This window comes from Hipposideros armiger, unplaced genomic scaffold (genome assembly GCF_001890085.2).
Source record: "Hipposideros armiger isolate ML-2016 unplaced genomic scaffold, ASM189008v1 scaffold_175, whole genome shotgun sequence".
NCBI lineage: Eukaryota > Metazoa > Chordata > Mammalia > Chiroptera > Hipposideridae > Hipposideros > Hipposideros armiger.
Window position 1 is genome coordinate 1,305,749 of NW_017731525.1, and position 18,015 is coordinate 1,323,763.

At 39.4% G+C, this 18,015-nt stretch overlaps 1 protein-coding gene across 1 annotated transcript in view; it reads right to left on the reverse strand.

The window, feature by feature from the left end:
• Positions 1-1,303: 1,303 nt before the first annotated feature.
• The window catches only part of TMEM150C (transmembrane protein 150C), a 71,131-nt gene continuing 54,419 nt past the window's right edge, over positions 1,304-18,015 (reverse strand). The window contains exons 5-8 of the mRNA XM_019652205.1: positions 16,725-16,792; positions 9,936-10,063; positions 6,476-6,653; positions 1,304-3,635 (exon numbers count right to left, since the gene is read on the reverse strand). Coding sequence (XP_019507750.1) covers positions 3,427-3,635; positions 6,476-6,653; positions 9,936-10,063; positions 16,725-16,792 — 583 coding nt within the window. The 3' untranslated portion in view covers positions 1,304-3,426. The remainder of the gene's footprint in view (positions 3,636-6,475; positions 6,654-9,935; positions 10,064-16,724; positions 16,793-18,015) is intronic.

Genomic DNA, 18,015 nt, shown 5'->3' on the forward strand with positions numbered 1-18,015 from the left:
GGATGGCAGAATGCAACCTATCCTGACACAATGCCTAAGGACAAAAATAAACTGGTGTTCCAGTGCCATTATGAATGAGCGATAGATTGCAAATTTCAGGATGCAAAGCTTTTACTTTCCCATATGAGGGGCAGGCAAAAAGCAAAACAAAACAAAACAGGAAAAAACAACAACCCAGTAAAGAACACAGGTAACAAAACTTTACCTCACTGTCAGTTCTCCATTAAATAAAAAAACGATTGAACCTTAAAAATATTAACCTTTAAAAAATATATATATTTCTCTCTTAACCAGGAGGAGAACTTTGCTTCTTGGATTTAGCTGGACTACCGAAAATGTAGTTGAGTGTATTTCAGACACTGTTCCCTAGGCTATCTGCATTAGATCCTCCGGGCCGCTCATTCCAAATGCAGATGCCCTGGGCTTGGCCTCTTAGAAGAAGGCTGTTGTTCTTAACTCCTAGAAGGTTCTGTTATCTAGATCTTTATTTTTATGTGTGGTATACTACAAAAATTATTTGGTCTTTGTTCTCGCTTCCTGCTACAGAGCTGCCAAAACTCTTGGAATTTTCTGAGTGGTAGGAGTGTATTTTGTTATTCTTAATGAGCCCCTGAGTTTATGCTAATGAGGTCCCTTAGGGTGGGGCTTCTATTATAGATAGCCTTAGGATGAAGCTGGTCAACCCAATGACCTCCTGATTAGACCTCCTGACCTACCTCCAGGAAGTGGGTGGGGGAGGGTGCTGGAGATTGAGCTCTATTAAACTCTTGAACAGATTCAGAGTTTCTGGGTTGGTGAACACATCAAAATGCTGGGAGGATGGCATACCCCTGCCCTTCCTTGCCCTACATATTGCTTCCATTTGGTTGTTCTTGAGTTATATCCTTATAATAAACAGGCAAATGGAAGTAAAATGTTTTATTGAGTTCTGTGCTCTAACAAATTACCGAACTTGAAAGGGAAGGGAGTTGTGGGAACTCCCAATTTTATAGCCAAGTTGAACAGTAGTGTGGGTAACCTGGGCCCCAATACTTGCAGCTGGCAATTGAAGTGAAAGCAGTCTTGTGGGACTCCCTTAAACCTGTGAGGTCTGACAATAACTCTGAGTAGTTAGTGTCAGAATTGAACTGAATTGTAGGACATCCAGTTGGTATCAAGAGAATCACAGAATTGGTTTTTGATGTAGGAAAACACCCTAGAAGTATGTTACCAACATAACACTGAAGTTCATTTCAACATAACGTCTCATTGAGTTTACACATGCTTCTATATTAGAGATGTTAATGTAAGAGACAAATCACAATTCTGAATAAAAGAATTTTATTTAGTGGTCAGAGCCTAATGAATAATGCCACTCATTGCTTGATTCTGCTAAAATGTGCCATTAGATATGCTCTTTAAAAAGTGTACAGTGCATCACCAAAAGCTGTTTAATTTGGATCGTGTCGAGTAAAAGAAAAGTTCATAAATGTTTGTTCTCTGATAAAATTTTTAAAATATAAAAATGAAAAAAAACAAAACCCAAAAGCAGTATTCCAAAATAATAAATGTCACCTTAGATTATTTACAGTAAGATGCCTTTTTAATAGAATACTCTCTGCTTGATTTCTTTCCTCACATTTTACTTATCAATTATAAGTATTCTCACTCTTCCATATGACCCTTACTCATTTTTTTCCATTCCTGTCTTCCTTAAAATAATCATCTTCTATTCTCTCTCACTCGTCTTTTAGTCTTTCTTGATACTCCTTTTTCCTACTCTTAAATTACCAACAATTCTATTCAACAGACATTTGTTGAGCACCTATTATGTGCCAGGCACTGTGCTAGGAGGTGGAGATAAACACAGAGATGAAAAGTCATTGACCCCCCCATACCCCCACCCACCCAAGAAGCTGAGTTTGACCCCACACCCCACCCCAAGAAGCTGAGTTTGGGTTGAATTTAAAAACAATGTTTTTCACATTACAGTTCATGAAATCCCAGTCCCTATAAAGTAAATGTGGGGATTTCTTGAAACAAAGTGCACTCACAAGAGGGTCTGTCAACTTGGCCTACTCCAACACATGCTGAATATAGAATTCTGTTCTTCTTTATAAAGCACAGCCTCAAAAGCCCAGGCCTACTGTTTGAGTTCCAAACTCTTAGCTGGTGGCAACTACGTGTTAGGCAGTCGGGGACAGCTGTGCCCATTTTTTTGAGGGGAAACGGTAATTCTTTAATTGGCTTCTACAAATTCCAAATATGAAAACCCCTTAACCTCCCCAAAATACTAAATTTGAGCTATCAATACATATTAAGAAACTCTCCCCTGATCTGGACTTGTAACAAGATGCTCTAAAACTCCTGTCTTTTATAAATGTCCAGCGGGAGCTCATTTATTACCTCCACATGTTTCTTTGTGCTTTTCTGTGAACATTTTCTTAGCTTGAAACATAAAAGCAGCAAATTAAGCCTGCAGGCCACCTTTTTGTTTTTCCTTTTATCAGGGTTGAACCCAAAACAAGCTCATCTCTTGCATTTGGCCTCTATCTTGGTCCATGAAGCCTTGAGAAACCCTTAAGTAGTTACTGAAAAAAAGAAGGCAAGCCATGAAATATAAAACGAAAACTATACATAGCATACTATAAAAGCAAAAACGAAATTGCACCCTCGCTGCTTCATCTTGTTCCATGCCTCGTAGACGGTGTCCCTACAAATATTCACATTTAGAAGTACTTCTCAGTCACAGTAAAGTCCAAATCACCATGGGGTGCTTCACCCTCACAGTTTGTAGCGTATTCCTTTCACTGAATCCTCACAGCCAACCACTGAACAATGATGGAGTTTTTGTGGGAAAGTTCTATCCTTGATCCCATGCCTTTCCACAGTTTACACAGGGTCACATCTCTATTCAGTTTCCATCCGATTAGATGAGACTCTATACATTCAAGAGTGTTAGTGCCAGATTCAGAACTTCCTCATGAGCTGGTTTCAAGCCCTTTGGATCTGAAGGCAACTTCGGGAATTGACATTATTCCCATGTTACATTTGGCCTGCCCTACCCTATAGTAGGGTGATCACGATGTCTGAAATATGTGAAGAGAATGAGAAGAGCAGGAAGTGTTGGGAGACAGGGAAAAAGGTGATCGTGCACAAGCTTCTTGCTCTGTCGTGCATATATTTTCAGTGTAACGGGGTATTTTGACACATAAAGGCTTGTGCTTTTTTGTTAAAGAAATAATACCCTGAAAAGCTCATTTGGCAAATGTGTCCATGAACGTGTGTGTGAATGTGTGTGTGTGTGTGTGTGTGTGTGTGTGTGTGTGTGTGTGTGTGTGTGTGTAAAATGTGTCATGAGGTTATGTGTCAAGTCCTGTGAGTGTGTCCTCCTGGCCCCTCCCCCACTATTCACACCCACCTCACCAGCAAGGAAAAACTGATGGGTTACACCTGGTCAGTTTGATATTCAGAAGCTTCGGACAGGGTTTCTGAGAAGCTTAAGAAATTCTCCTGGTACTCGGAACAAACAATCTCGTAACGGTAATGCCGGAACTCCACAGCAAAGGTGCCAAAGTAAGACAGGAAGCACATGACCAGCCCCCACTGGACCCGGGCTGCATACATGTGGATGCCTTGGGCCATGAGGATGAAGTCTGGGAGAAGCAGTCAAGGAAAGAGCCATCAGCCATATTACATAAAACTAGAAAGTGACAGGTTACAGGAAAAACTGGGCCCTTCCCCTCACTAGCATGAGTTAGCTTGACAGAATTTGCTGAGGACAAACATCTACATGAACACTAGGTAACATTATCTAACTCTTACTTTGTGCAACATGTTTCTATTAATAGGTGCTTTCGTGGAAAAGTCCTGTTATCATCATCAGTTCATTTAAAAATAAACAGGCTGAATGGGTAAGCTACTTGCCTGCAGTCATACAGGTGTTAATTGGTGGAGCTGGGATTCAAATTCAAGCACTCTGACTCCCAGGCCATACATTCAACCATTATATGGCCGCCTAATAAACTGAGATTAGCAAGAGGATAACAATTCCAAAGTAAGTACTTGGCCAGAAAAGTAAAGTTATCTTTTTAAAAATCACTGCAAATGACTACGGATTCATAGTCATCATTCTATCTGCAGAAACAATTTTGAACACATCGGATTGCTAAATACTTCCATATAAGCTGCATTTATCTCTGCAGTGTTACAATAATGTCTTAAGTGGTCCCTCTTCCACTTCTCTCTAGTTTTCACTATCGTCTTTCAGACAATACCATATAGGCAGTTTCATTCCTGGTGTCACACTTAAACTTGTGCCCAAATGAAAATATTCAATTAAAAAAACAAACAGATAAGACACCTATGTCTTAATATATATGGAGTGTGTGTGTGTTGGGAAAGGTTCATAGCATGCTGTAGTGAAAGACAAAGAGGCTAAGGACTAAATACATTTATTTAGAAAAATCAAAAATGTCCTCTTAGAATTAGTTCTATCTCCAGAACTTAGACTTAAAATCTTGGGAAATTTTCAGAGAGTATGTTAACCTATTTCGGCCAAACGTTGCCCTCTGGATCCATTCACCTGGGAAAAAGAAACGGTTCCATGTGTTCAGAAATAAAATGGCAGAATCGCTTGGTATAAGCTCAAAACTCAGAATAATTTGAAGTCTGTACATACTCTTCTGACTGAGGATTCAAAATATTGCCAAATCAATATTACCTAAGTTAATGGGGAAGGGATGAATCTTCCCATTAACTCCCCAATCTCACACTGGCAGAGTTCTGACCTTTTCACTCAAATATTTTATCAGGTTACTAGCAATAAGAATGTCTTTTGGCTTGATTTTCAAGTTCTTAAATGTCCTCTAATGTGACTGCAGAACTTGAAAAAAAGTAAAATGATTGAATGGCAGTTTGTGATGGAAGAAGAAATAACAGACTCCACATACTCCACTAAACTAGAGACCATCTATGAACGCTAAATCTTTTCATATTTTAAAGCCATGTTCTCCAAGATAATACATGTATTGGTTAAGAGTGTAAGAACTGAGCCTGAGTTTAAATCAAGGTACTGATTTAAATCACATATTGTGTGCGATCTTGGGTAAATTAATCTTTGTTCTTCCCTATTCTTATCTGTTAAGTGAAGATTAAGGAAGTTGATACATCTGAAGGACTTAGGATAATGCCTCGCACATATAAGTGCCTAATAAATATTGGTTGTTAGGAGATTGAAGATGTGTAACTGTGTTAGCTACACAGTCTACCACCTAGGAACCTTATTCCCATCTTCTCTGGTTTCCTGAGGAGAACCTATGGGAGTGAACATTTACAATCACTCCGCCCCACAGAACAAATGAGCAATCTGATTGGTGAGAATGGAATTGGTCATCTTCCATTGGGCCATGCCACCAGTAGATGGAGTCACTGTGCTCCATCCTAGACTACCTCTCTCTCTGGGATCTGTTAAGGCAGCGGTTCTCAACCTGTGGGTTGTGACCCCTTTGGGAGTTGAACGACCCTTTCACAGGGGTCGCCTAAGACCATCAGAAAACAAAAAGATACTTACATTACGATTCATAACAGTAGCAAAATTACAGTTATAGAGTAGCAACGAAAATAATTTTATGGTTGGGGGTCACCACAACATGAGGAACTGTATTAAGGGGACACGGCATTAGGAAGGTTGAGAACCGCTGTGTTAAGGGTTAAGCTGAGAGAAGCACTCTCCTCTTCCTTTCCCTGGTTTCTCTATTTGTTACTGGGTGGATAAGTTGATTTCCAGGGTGTGAGGTAAGATGCCTGCGGAATTTTCCTTTCCAAATTTACCAGGAATAAAGGCTGATTTCTTCATCCCCATCTGGCTCCTTGTGTTCTCCATTGGTTTAAATCCTTAGGGAGGAAGGGAAAGAAAGAGCACCTCAAAACCTCTAAAATATTTGGTTAGGACAACTATATATATGGCGGTAACCTAATTCTTGATTTTGTTTCCCAGAAAAGTGTATTTTCCTCAAAGATATAAATGTATTTGTCCTTGGAAATTCATTTTACAGCTAGTAAATTAAATGAAATAACAGGACCATTAATAAAATCACAAATGAAAAAAGAAATTTTAGGATGGAGGGAAAAAAATCATAAAAAATCTTGGTTATGCATTCTATGTTTTTCATAAAGGGAAACTTACATTATTAGTAAGTAAACTTTTATATTATTATATAAGGAAATACATGACACCACTTCTACAGATTAAAACAATCTTAAGATGGCAGAGCTTGTCTTATTTTCAGTTCTCCATTTTTTCTTTGGTATAAAAATAAGTCTGAGAGTTTTTGTTTATATACCCATTTACTTTTCTATTTTGTCTAAGATTTGGAGATGATCTGACAGTCTATCCTAACCAATTGGGAAAGGTCAATTTTCTAATCTTCTACACAGACAAGCTATCTGTGTTCTAATCTCACTGGCAAAGAACCTTTTCACATTCAAAGGATACAGAGGACTACGCAGAGAGTGATAGATGCCGAGAGAATAACGCGTGGAATTCCAACTTTCCGTCCTTCATTCTTAATGTTGACTCTGAGAGTCAATGCAGCCTGGATCCAGCAGGTCAATGTGCCAAATCCAAAGGTCAAGGAGGTTCCGACATTATGGATTTCCTCATCATTCGTGAGCTAAGGAATGAACAGATGGTGACCTGTGGAGGCCCACTTAGAAAAGACAAAAGCCAATGGAATATGTGAGGGAGAAAAAAATAGGTGAAGTGATATCCCAATAATGGGATGATAGACTTTACAAAGTTAGAGTCCTTCATATCCACTGGCTCCTTGTGTCAGTCAGTTCTCCTCAGTTGGTTTGAACTCTGAAGAGAAGAAGGGAAATAAATAGTACCCTCAAACCTCAAAACATTTGTTTTGAAAAACCATACAGGCAGTCATGATCTATTTCTTGAATTTATTTTCCAGAAAAGCTTTGTGGAAAAGTCAAAGAAAAAAACAGAAATGTTACACAAAAGAGAAATGTCAAAGTTTCTATAATCATACACCCCAAACTTTGTTTTCCAGACTAAGATGAGATCTGGGATCTGGCTGTGTATTTACTGATTGAGGAAGACCAGTTCTAAGCAAGTCAAGATTTTACTGGCATAGACAATTAATAACACTTGGGTTGTTCTTTACTCCTACAAAACTGGCCTGTCTCGGTAGTATGACCAATTCATTATTAATGGGATTTTGTTTTATTTTCTTATTATAATAAAACTGCTGCCTATGAGCTTTTATAATAAAACTGCTGCCTATGAGCTTTTGTCATATCTGTAGACCCATTAAGCACAACAGTGTTTGAAGACTTCTGCTCATGGCATTTATAGAGTTATGGGTCAAAGGAGACCCAATTGGGTATTTCAATTGGAGGTTAGAGATGTAAACTCCCCAAATCATTATGTACTATTTTAAATTTAAAAAAAAAAGATTTTATTGGGGAATTGGGAGAGGGCAACAGCATTGGGGAATCGAGGAAGGGGAACAGACAAGTTGCTGTCCTTTGGTTCTTCAGTCTAGTTTTGGAGGACGTCACTTCACTGGCCCATGTTGGTGTTGTGATCATTGCGCTCTTCCCGGCTGAGGCAGATCGGTTGCCGGCCATTGGACGGTCACTCACGGCAGCTCACAGCAGCTCATGCCAGCTGCCGGCCACTCATGCTGGCTGCTGGCCACTCATGGTAGCTCACGGCAGCCCACTACAGCCTCACTGCAGCCTACACTGTTGACGGCGACTCACAGCAGCCCAGCTCCAGGTCGAGCTGTTGTTCACCATCTTAGCTGTAGAGGGCGCAGTGTCACTGGCCCATGTGGGATCCGACCAGTGGCCCTGCTGCTCAGAGCTCACACTCCCAAGCCAACTCTTAATCAATGAGCCATTCGGCCAGCCCCGATTCTAAAATTTTGTCACTTAAAACACCTTTAGTAATTATATATATTTTAAAATAGACATATACAAAAATCTATTTTGAAGACATGGCTTTTAAAACATGGTGAAAAAAAATTTTTTTAATTGCAATTGCCTTTAGATGTTTCATTGTTTGACACTGCTTTGAATAGTGGTTGTATCAAATCAATATTTCCTTTTACAATTTTTTCTATTTGTTTTTGTAGGATTTTTTTTCCCTCTTCTTTGGAAGTAGTCACTTTTTTCTCTCATAGTTCAAAAGACATATTTTCAAAACTTAAATAATGATTCCTCAAATCAAATTTTATTTGTAGAAAATTGGTTTTCTAAACTAAATTCTATTCATTTATTATTTTTAACCTAATTTTAAAAATAGATAATATAGTTACATGTTTCAAACTCGAAAATTATAAAAAGAATATAGATTGAAAAGTCTGTCTCGTAATACTAGCCACCTGGTTTTCCACAGGCAACTACTCTGTTATTTGTTTCCTGTGTATTCTCTGTAGATATTCCAGTGACTGTTCATCATACGTAGTGTCATCATTCATGGCTTTGACTATTTGTGGTTCACCAAAACAACCCAATCTCTGGGTTTTTCCTAGGACGTTAGTAAAAAGCAAAACATCTACTCAGTAACTTCCAGCCAAGTTCTGATTGAGAGAAATGATAGTTCTTGAGCACTTCACAACATGTCAGTACCTGCAGCACAGACAGGAAAGTGAGGGAAAGACTCCCACCAAAATCTCGATAAAAATGCTACCATTTCAGAGTTTAACAGGATAAACTCTCAAATATTCTCTTGGTAATTCATTGTCCTAGTCAATATGTTTTATAATTGCTGCTTTCTTGTTGTCTATCTTGATATGGGATGAGACCTAGAATAGTTAAGAGGAATTGGTGGGATTGCCTATCAAACGACCCATGAAGTCAAAAATACTTATTGAGTTGCTACTATGTGCCAGGGGAAGTGCAGGGGAATGAGTTAGCCTGGTTTAATGAATTATCAGGACTGAGGATCTTATTATCAGGACAAGAGGCAGTCTTAGAAAATCCACTATCATATTTTTTTTTAAGCTGAGCCATCCTACCACCTGTTGGCAGCTCAGTGGCTGTTCAGCTTGGTCCGGGACTCGAACCACTGTTGCTCAGAGCTCAAACTCTTGAGCGAGCTCTTAACCAACTGAGGCTCTCGGCCGGCCCTTATATTGTCTTGAATGTCTATGCCATTTGGATTTCACTCAGTAGAAGGGAGAGATTGGTGAGGATCAGTGTTTGATTGCAAGAAGGAAGTTTCTAGCAGTGGTATATAGCATAGTCTAGAATGATGCTGGGGAGGAAAGGGAGGCAGGAAAATCAGACAGCTACTGTAACAGTGCAGGGTTCTCCTTGTCTATTTTACAAATGAAGTCATTCAGGTTAGGAGGTGGTGATGGTATTGGCAAGAGAAATTATTCTTCAGTGTTGTGACCTTGGGCTTCTACATTTCTGGGAAGAAGAGTTAGTGTATTATCCTTACACAAGTCATAGGTGTTCTACAGAAATTCTGACCTTTCAAACTTGACTCCCATATGAGCTTGCTAATCTGAAAAGCAAGCTTTCATGCAGAAAGGATACTCATTGTTTAATTTTAGAAAGGCAATGATTCTATTAGTTTTCTAGAAGGGTACACTAAGATACAATTTGTTACAAAAAAAAGTGTAAAGCGCTTTGAAATCCTTTGTAGAAAATATAGTAGCTACTTTCAGTAGCTAATTTTCCTAATAACAATGCTTTATTTCCAGTGCGTAGTGAGCACCCTGGTGTATAATGTGAACTTAGGTAGACCAGGCTGAGAAACCATAAAGGGTTGACTTTTGGAGAACTTGTGCATATTAGGAACTACTATTAGCAGTTTCTTTTAAGATTCGTGCAGAATTATATGGGCCACACAGTGACTACCCCTCAGTAGCTATGATAATCATATAGGTGAGGTGTGCGATGGAGGTGAAAAAGGCCAAATGAAGTACCTGAAAATTACCAAGTAAGGTCATTCCAAAGGAAGCCAGACACAGTGCCACCAATCCACTAATATTCAGCCACGGATTTAAAACCTTTGGTTTCAGTTGTATGAAGCGAAGAACAGCTACCACAAGAGCTGAGAATAAAACAAAATGTTAAAATTAAAAAGTTTAAATCACACACTCAGACTATGAGGCAGAGTTCTAAAGCCACAGTGTACAAAGTTAAACTTTTCACCACAGTGCATTTTTAAACCTCTGAAACAACAGACAATTTTTAAAAGAAATTTTTCATGAGATGCTTATGATTATGTAGATGTTTTATTATATCTAACTTGGGGGAAGCCAAGAGGAGTTGAAGCAGCGGTGCTATCTGTTATGTGAGTGATTAGGAGGATGATAGAACTGTTAATAGTGTTGTTCTCAGAGTTTTCAAAAACAAGGTCAGCACAGGGCAGGCTGGCTTAGGAGAATACTGCAGAGGCTTGACACACAACGAATAAATTGGGGATGAAGACAGTTCATGGCACGGAAATTCAATCATCCTGTAGTTTAGAACAGTGTTAGCACCGACAGGGCAGGAAAACACAGGGAAGACAGGGTTACACATCTCCACAAACCTACTGGTCCCTGTGCCAGAAATCATTCCTGGGAGTAGGAAGGAAAAGGCACGTGTGCACACATCCCCTCATTACTGGTTTACTCCCACTTCCCTCTGATTTCCACCTAGAGGCGTTCATTGTCAAAGGACAATGATAGTTAATTCAAATTAGAGCAGTGCCAGTAACCAAATTATGAAATCTGGATTTCTAACATAGCAGATTTGGGGGTCTGGTATGTATTAAACATTATACTGATTATATTAAGAAAGCTTAGTTCTTCCAAATGATGTTACTTATTTTAAAACACCACCCAGGGCCAGCCAAATGGCTCAGTTGGTAAGAGCTTGCTCAAGAGTATGAGCTCTGAGCAACAAGGTCGCCGGTTCGATTCCCACATGGGCCAGTGAGCTGTGCCCGAGCTGAGCTGCAGTTGAGCTGCCAACAGGTGGCAGGATGTCTCAGCTGGTGAGAGCACATGCTCCTAACAACAAGGTTGCCTGTTTGAGATGGTGGGCTACGTCCGCTCACAACTAAAGACTGAACTTGGCACCTTGAGCTGAGCTGCTGCCCAGATGGCTCAGGGGATAGAGCGATGCTTTTAACAACAAGGCTGCCGGTACTATTCCCTCATGGGATGGTGGCTACATTGACCCGCAACTAATTGAACATAGCACCTTGAGCTGAGCGGCGCGACTGGACTGAGAGCTGAGTTTGCTGAGCCCTCCACAACTAAGATTGAAGGACAACTTGGCTGTTCCCCTTCCCCAATGCCCCAACACTGTTCCTCTCCCTCGATTCCCCAATGAAATAATAATAAAAAAACCCACCCTATTTTTGAAGTAAATTGTCATCAGTGAACCTGAAGAGAGAATGAAGATTACACTTGAAATCTGACTTCTAACAGTAACTTTGAGGATGGTCTATACTCAAGCCACTAATCTTAAGAATCCCTTTTTTTTTTTTAAAGATTTTTATTGGGGAATTGGGGGGTGGGAACAACGCTGGGGAATTGGGGGAAGTGGAACAGACAAGTTACTGTCGTTTTGTTCTTCAGTCTAGTTGTGGAGGACGTTGCTTCACTGGCCCAAGTTGGCACCATCATTGTGCTCTTCCCAGGTGAGGCAGATCAGTCGCCGGCTTCTGGACAGCTGCTCACTGCGGCTGCTGGCCACTCACGCTGGCTGCTGGCTACACACAGTAGCCCATGGCAACCTATGCCACCACCGGTGACTCATGGCAACCCAGCTCCAGGTTGAGCTGTTGTTCAGCATCTTAGCTGTAGAGGGCAGTGTCACTGGCCCTCATATGTGGGATCTGAACCGGGGCCCTCTGGCGTCCCAAGCCAGCTCTTAACCAGCGCACCACTCGGTTGGCCCAAGTCCCCTTTTATTAACTGCTTAGTAAAGGGATATTTTCATATTTATACAAAAAGCTGAGAGGTATTAGTTTACAAGTGATAAAAAAAGGCACTTGCAATTAATATAAATTATATCTACATAAAAGGAAATGCACTTATTACTTCCTAAGACAATTTATTTTGACATTACGGTTTAGCAGGGAAGACAATTAGAAATTCAAGAACTACCCTATTTATGCAGCAATTAAGTAGGTAATTATTTGCTAAAGGCTTTACCTTGATCATAGGCCATTATTAGTAGCCATTATTAAAGAAAACCCATCCATAAATTTGTATTTCCCAAGTATGTTGAACTTCATAGTTTCAAGCTATGAGGATAGGCTCAGTGAGTTGACATTCAGTTCTAAGTACCTCTGATTAAAGAGTGGTAAAGAACTTGGTTAATATTTAGATTTGGAAACAAAATAGAAGTAAGCCACAACTTATGAAATCACAAATAGTTCAGTTCTGATTTAGCTTTTAGTATATTTATGTTTCAGTTAAGGCCCACTACTGATCATAAAATTACTAAATTATACTTGAGTTGACAACAGTTTCCCATCCTACTGGTTTGAGGAACCTAGTTAGGAATTATAATAATATATCAGAAGTCTACTAAAAATGACAAAAACTACCCTAGGCCTAGATTGGGTAGATAGAAAAATCACCACAACTTACGGATTTTTAGGATAGAATAGGATGAGAATAGGAGGAGGAAGTGGGGAGAGGAGAACTTGAACATAAGCACTCTGATACAAAGTGATCATCAGTTCAGAAGCCATTAGATGAAAACCAGAAACCTCAACGCAGGGCACCATGGGAAACACATGCTAACTAGCTGTGTATGTACATTAGTCAGGGCATAATAACAAACTACCAAGACAGCACATATCATTTCTTCTAAAAATGACTAGTGAAAGTGTTACTCTGGGAACTCTGGTTGTCCTGTAGTTTGGAGGGATAGGATAGTGCTGGAACTTTGGCCTAAGCGCTAAACTGCTGCTGAAGCAGACACTGAAATGGCTCTTGACATTGATCCATCTGATCACTTCCCCCCGTTATGTCCAGGAGAATAGATTTGATGGCCATTCTCTGCATTATCCATGTTTCTCCAATAAAAACTGGACATGTGTCATTCTCTTGGTCCCAGCATTGCTAGCCTTCCCATTTGTAATAGGGATGGAAAAAAAATAATTTATCATGAACAGATGATGAAATGAAGCAGGAAACAGAAACCTATTTCAAATCTGTTTCAAGGAACTCTGAACTTCCAGAACTGCATTCTAAACACCACACTTTGCCATTTTAATCTATTAACTCCATTATTAATCAGCTCAGACTAGGCATACTTTCCTTTTAAAATAGATTCTAGTTGAGTTTTTAGGGTGGTGGAAATAATAAATATTCTGGTCCTTTAACAGTTTTATTAGCAGTTAGGTTTAAATGGAGGCAGATTCAGATTATCTGTTACGAGGTCCATTTTCAACCAAGCAGTGGTTTAATTATACAGTCTTGAAAAAGACTTCTGAGCAGTAGGGTAATTTCAAAGCTATCTTTCTATACGCTAACCAATTTTTGCCACATTAATGTTTTGATCAACAGGTATAATTTTTAGTTTCATTAAAAATTTTAGATTTTATTAACAGCTTTAGAAAAGATGTTTAATTTTAAAACCCATCCTCCTGTTGTTTTTGATGTTTAGAATAGTTCGTTGCTCTGTAGGTGTCCCCTATTTACCTATTTTAAGAGAACACAAATATTAAAATAATGGCTTATTTCTTTATCAAATTTTTTACTTTGAGGCTGATTGGGTTTTTAAAGTTCAAATTCAAAATAGCTCTTAATTGCAGTTCTAAACTGGTGCCTGGCAAAATTCTCTTTTGTTTTGTTTCCGTTTATTGTTTGTGCATCAATAATTCCTATTTCTGGCTGCAGCAGAATACAATAATCAATATGTTTTGGCTGAAGGAGGGAGAGCAGCAGCTGTTAGGTGACTGAAATCATTCAGCTATTAGTTTTATCCTCGCAACCTCTCCAGGGCAGAAAACAATATTCCCTTCAAGAAATTTGTCTTAGGTCTCCCCTCATCCTCCCAGGAGAAATAAAGTGTGCATTTGCGACAAACAGCATAACTAATTCTGTAAAGAAAATAATTGAGCATTTGATCTTCAATTAACCTGTCAAAAAGATAAAAGACCTTTGGTAATTAATTTTAATAAATGCTACACTGACTCATGTGTAGGTTGTGAATTACAATCTACACAGATGCCAAAAAGCAGTGACTTATAGGCAGTGCAGGTTGTTTCTTAAAGTCAGTTATGTTGTCTAAAGTAATAGTCTGAGGTCGAACAGGATGGACCTGGGGAGAGCAAAGCATCCACAGTTCAGAGCAAGAATCATCAGTAAACTGACTCACTCCAGAGTTGATAAATAAATAATTGGTAGTTTACTCCCACTGAACACTAATCTTAATCAGTTTTGTGTCTACCAGATGGCACTGAGAATGATGAAAGATAATAAAGAATAAACAAAAGATGCTGCAACACATTAGAGCAGGAAAGCTAGTAAAAACTTAATTGCTTCTTTGTGGGACAGGGAAGAACTGGAGTGTAAGATGATGACGATTGTCATTTGGAAAAGGACAACTTGTTTTCATTTGTTTTTGGAAATGCTTTTATAATTAGTTAATCGTAAACTTTATAACTGGATAAATTTGTGAGTTGTGCAAACCGGTATTTTTTAGATTATGCACTAAAGAATACTGGGAAATATTTTTTTCTTAAGGACCTGAAGGAAACAATAAGTGGCTTCCAACATGTTCTTTGGCTTCTTTAAAGCCCAGTGGAGGACAGACCGCTTGTGACAGCTTTTTCGTAAGGGCAACCTCCTCTGTATCGTGATAAGATGAGGTAGTGTTGCAAAGCACTTAGCGTTGTGCCCGGAATATAAATGACTGCTTTTAATTATTACTATTGGGCCCTGTGGGGATGATCACATGAGTAGCTACCAACTTGCAGGCCTACGTGGTGTGATTGCAAAGGGCCTGGGAAAGGTCCCTGACCCTGCAATTTAAGATTCCCTCTCGGGGCTTTGTGCTCTATTAAATACAAATACCTCCTTAGCAGTCATTTATGCCTTCGTATGAATAAAGTTATTAGATGTTTCAGAAGAGTGGTGTCAAGAGTAGGAAAAAGCAACAAGTATAAAGCTCTTGGCACCTCTGAGGCTGAAGGCAAAACCCAAGGGACTCGGACTGGCCCTGATGCCCCACATGTGCACCAGCTGCTGAACGTACATCCTTCTCAGAATTTGGGAATGTCTGGGACGTGAAAATACTGCCTGCCAAGGGCATGAAGAGAAGAGCTTCACTGAAGATTAAGTAACCCCAGCATCATGGTATGTCTAGCCTGTTCTTTAGTGCCAGCATAGCAGTCCATGCCTTCCAGAAACTTCCTGCTTAGGTGAATGGGATATGCTTTGGGGAAGCCTGGGTAGGAAAAGGTTAGCTCCAGGGAGCAATCTTACTAACTGCAGAGAAGCCTCCGAGTATGCTTCTCCTTGAAACTCACAGGTTCAGGAGAGGCCTCTTGGGCCTCACAGGCAACGTTCTCCACGTTTCTCGCTTTTTGAACCTTCTGAGCCAACTAATATTCTGCCTGTGTTGCATGTTGGACCAACCATCTCCCTTGATTTTCCAATAATATCTACATGTCTTCCCTTTTCCTATAGCAAACATTTAAAAAGAACACCTTAAAAGTGAGTAGAAATTTTTTTGGCGGGGGAGGAAGGGGATTATACATAGATGAAATAGAAGGTCACTTCTTGCGGAGCAGATGATACAAAGACCAAATACTCCCTCAGTAATAACATTATCTTTATCTCTAAGTACTTGGAGTGAGAGTTTCACCATTCAAAAGAACCACTTCCAGAAAATCACTGCTGAAAAATGTAGTTGTCACTGGCCCATCCACCACAGTATGGCAATGATGATGGTTGACCTTTTGAAAGACACTGGGGAGGCCTGGCCTTGAAGAAATGATATATAAGGCTGACTGGAAAAGGATAGAGAGCATGGCTTGTTCCCACAATCCCTGGATGACCACCATGTCATGGAAGCACTCACAGAACAAAGGGGACAGGATATTAAATGAGGGTCTTGGGTCATAAAGAAAAAGTGAGTTGGGGCTGGGCATGAGTATAAAAGTTTTCTTTTCTTTATTTATTTAACTTTCATCTCCATTTGCCAACTTGATATATATATATATATATATATATATATATATATATATATATATAGAGAGAGAGAGAGAGAGAGAGAGAGAGAGAGAGAGACACAGGAGAGAGCATCACCCTAATGTTAATGCTGAACTTTAGATTTAAAAACGATATGTACACACATTGATATTTATCACAGAGCCTGTGCATTTTTCATCTTTGCCAGTGAAGGAATAAATAAGGCTTTCTTTTTAAAGCAAACATGTTGTACAATATTACATTCTCATGCAGGATTTTGTGGTATGTGAAATATATTATTTCATGCAGCGAAAGAAATAAAGTCAAGAATATACTGAAATGATAAAGATAGTAAAGGGAAGAGAAAATTGTAAGGTAATCAGGGTGAACATAAAAGGATTTATGAGAAAAAAGACCCTCAAAACAAAAAGCTAGTTTCAGCATATTGCCATGATATGATACCAGATTATCAACTAAGCCCACCATGCTTTTGATATGGGTTTGGGAGAACTGAAAATAAATAAAAATGCACCAAAGCACATAAATCAATCTTTATTATCCTCTTACCTAGGAATGCTGCCATGTTCATAACTTGACTAAACACACAGCTTGCAGGAGGTTCATCACCTGCAATACTTGAAAAATACGAAATGTTTTATTAGTACTCTATTAAAATTGATAACCCTTTGCAGTGGACTGAATGTTTGTGTCCCCTCAAAATTCTTATGTTGAAATCCTACCCCCCAATATGATAGTGTTAGGAGGTAGGGCCTTTGGAAGGTGATTAGGTCGTGAGGGTGGAGCCCTCATGAATGGGATTAGTGCCCTTAGAAAAGAGACCTCTCGTGTCCTCTTTCCACCATGTGAGGATACAATGAGGCAATGGTAGTCTGCAACCCAGAAGAGGGTTCCCATCAGAACCTGACCCTGCTGGCACCCTCATCTTGGACTCCTAGGCGCCAGGCTGTGAGAAATAAATTCCTTTGGTTTATAAGCCACCCAATCGATGGTACTTTGTTATAGCAGCCCAAATTAACTCAATCAGAAATTGGTACTGACAAGCGGAAGTGCTGGTATAACAAATACATAAAAATGTGGAAGCAGCTTTGGAACTGGGTACTAGGTAGTGGCTGGAAGAGTTTTGAGACATATTCTCAGAAAGTCTATATTGTCATGAATGGACTTTTAAAGGCGATTCTGGTGAGAGCTGAGAAAGAAAAGAGGAGTGCTGCAGAAAAAGCTCCTGTCTTCTTAGAGAATATCTAAATAATCCTAAACAGAATATTGGTAGACATATGAGTGGTAAAGGCCATCGTGATGAGGTCTCAGACAGAAATGAAGAACATGCTATTGGAAACTAGAGCAAAGGTGATCATTGTTATAAAGTGGCAAAGAACTTGGCTGAATTGTGTTTGTGTTGTAGTGTTTTGTGGAAGGTAGAACTCGGGAGTGATGAAATTAGGTATTTATTAGGTTGTTGGAAAACTCATGATGCATGTTTGCAACAGACGGCACTATTTCATTTTTGGAAGTACTACAGTCATTTGCATTTATGTTATTGTTATGTCATTTGACAGCTGACAGTTCTAGTTTCATTCTAAAAAAAATTGAGCGATTTGGTTGAGTTTTGGAGATTTTACAACAAGTTAAAAATGGAAAACCAAACTGTGCATTTTTGCCATATTTTACTCTTTTACTTCCATAAAGGGAAGAACGCGTGTCAAGCTTGTGAAAAGTTGCATAAAGTTTATGGTGACAGTGCTCTACAAGAACGTCAGTGCCAATGATGGTTCACGAAATTCCGTGCTGGTGATTTTGATCTCAACAATGCTGCTTGGTCAGGGAGGCCCACCGAGGT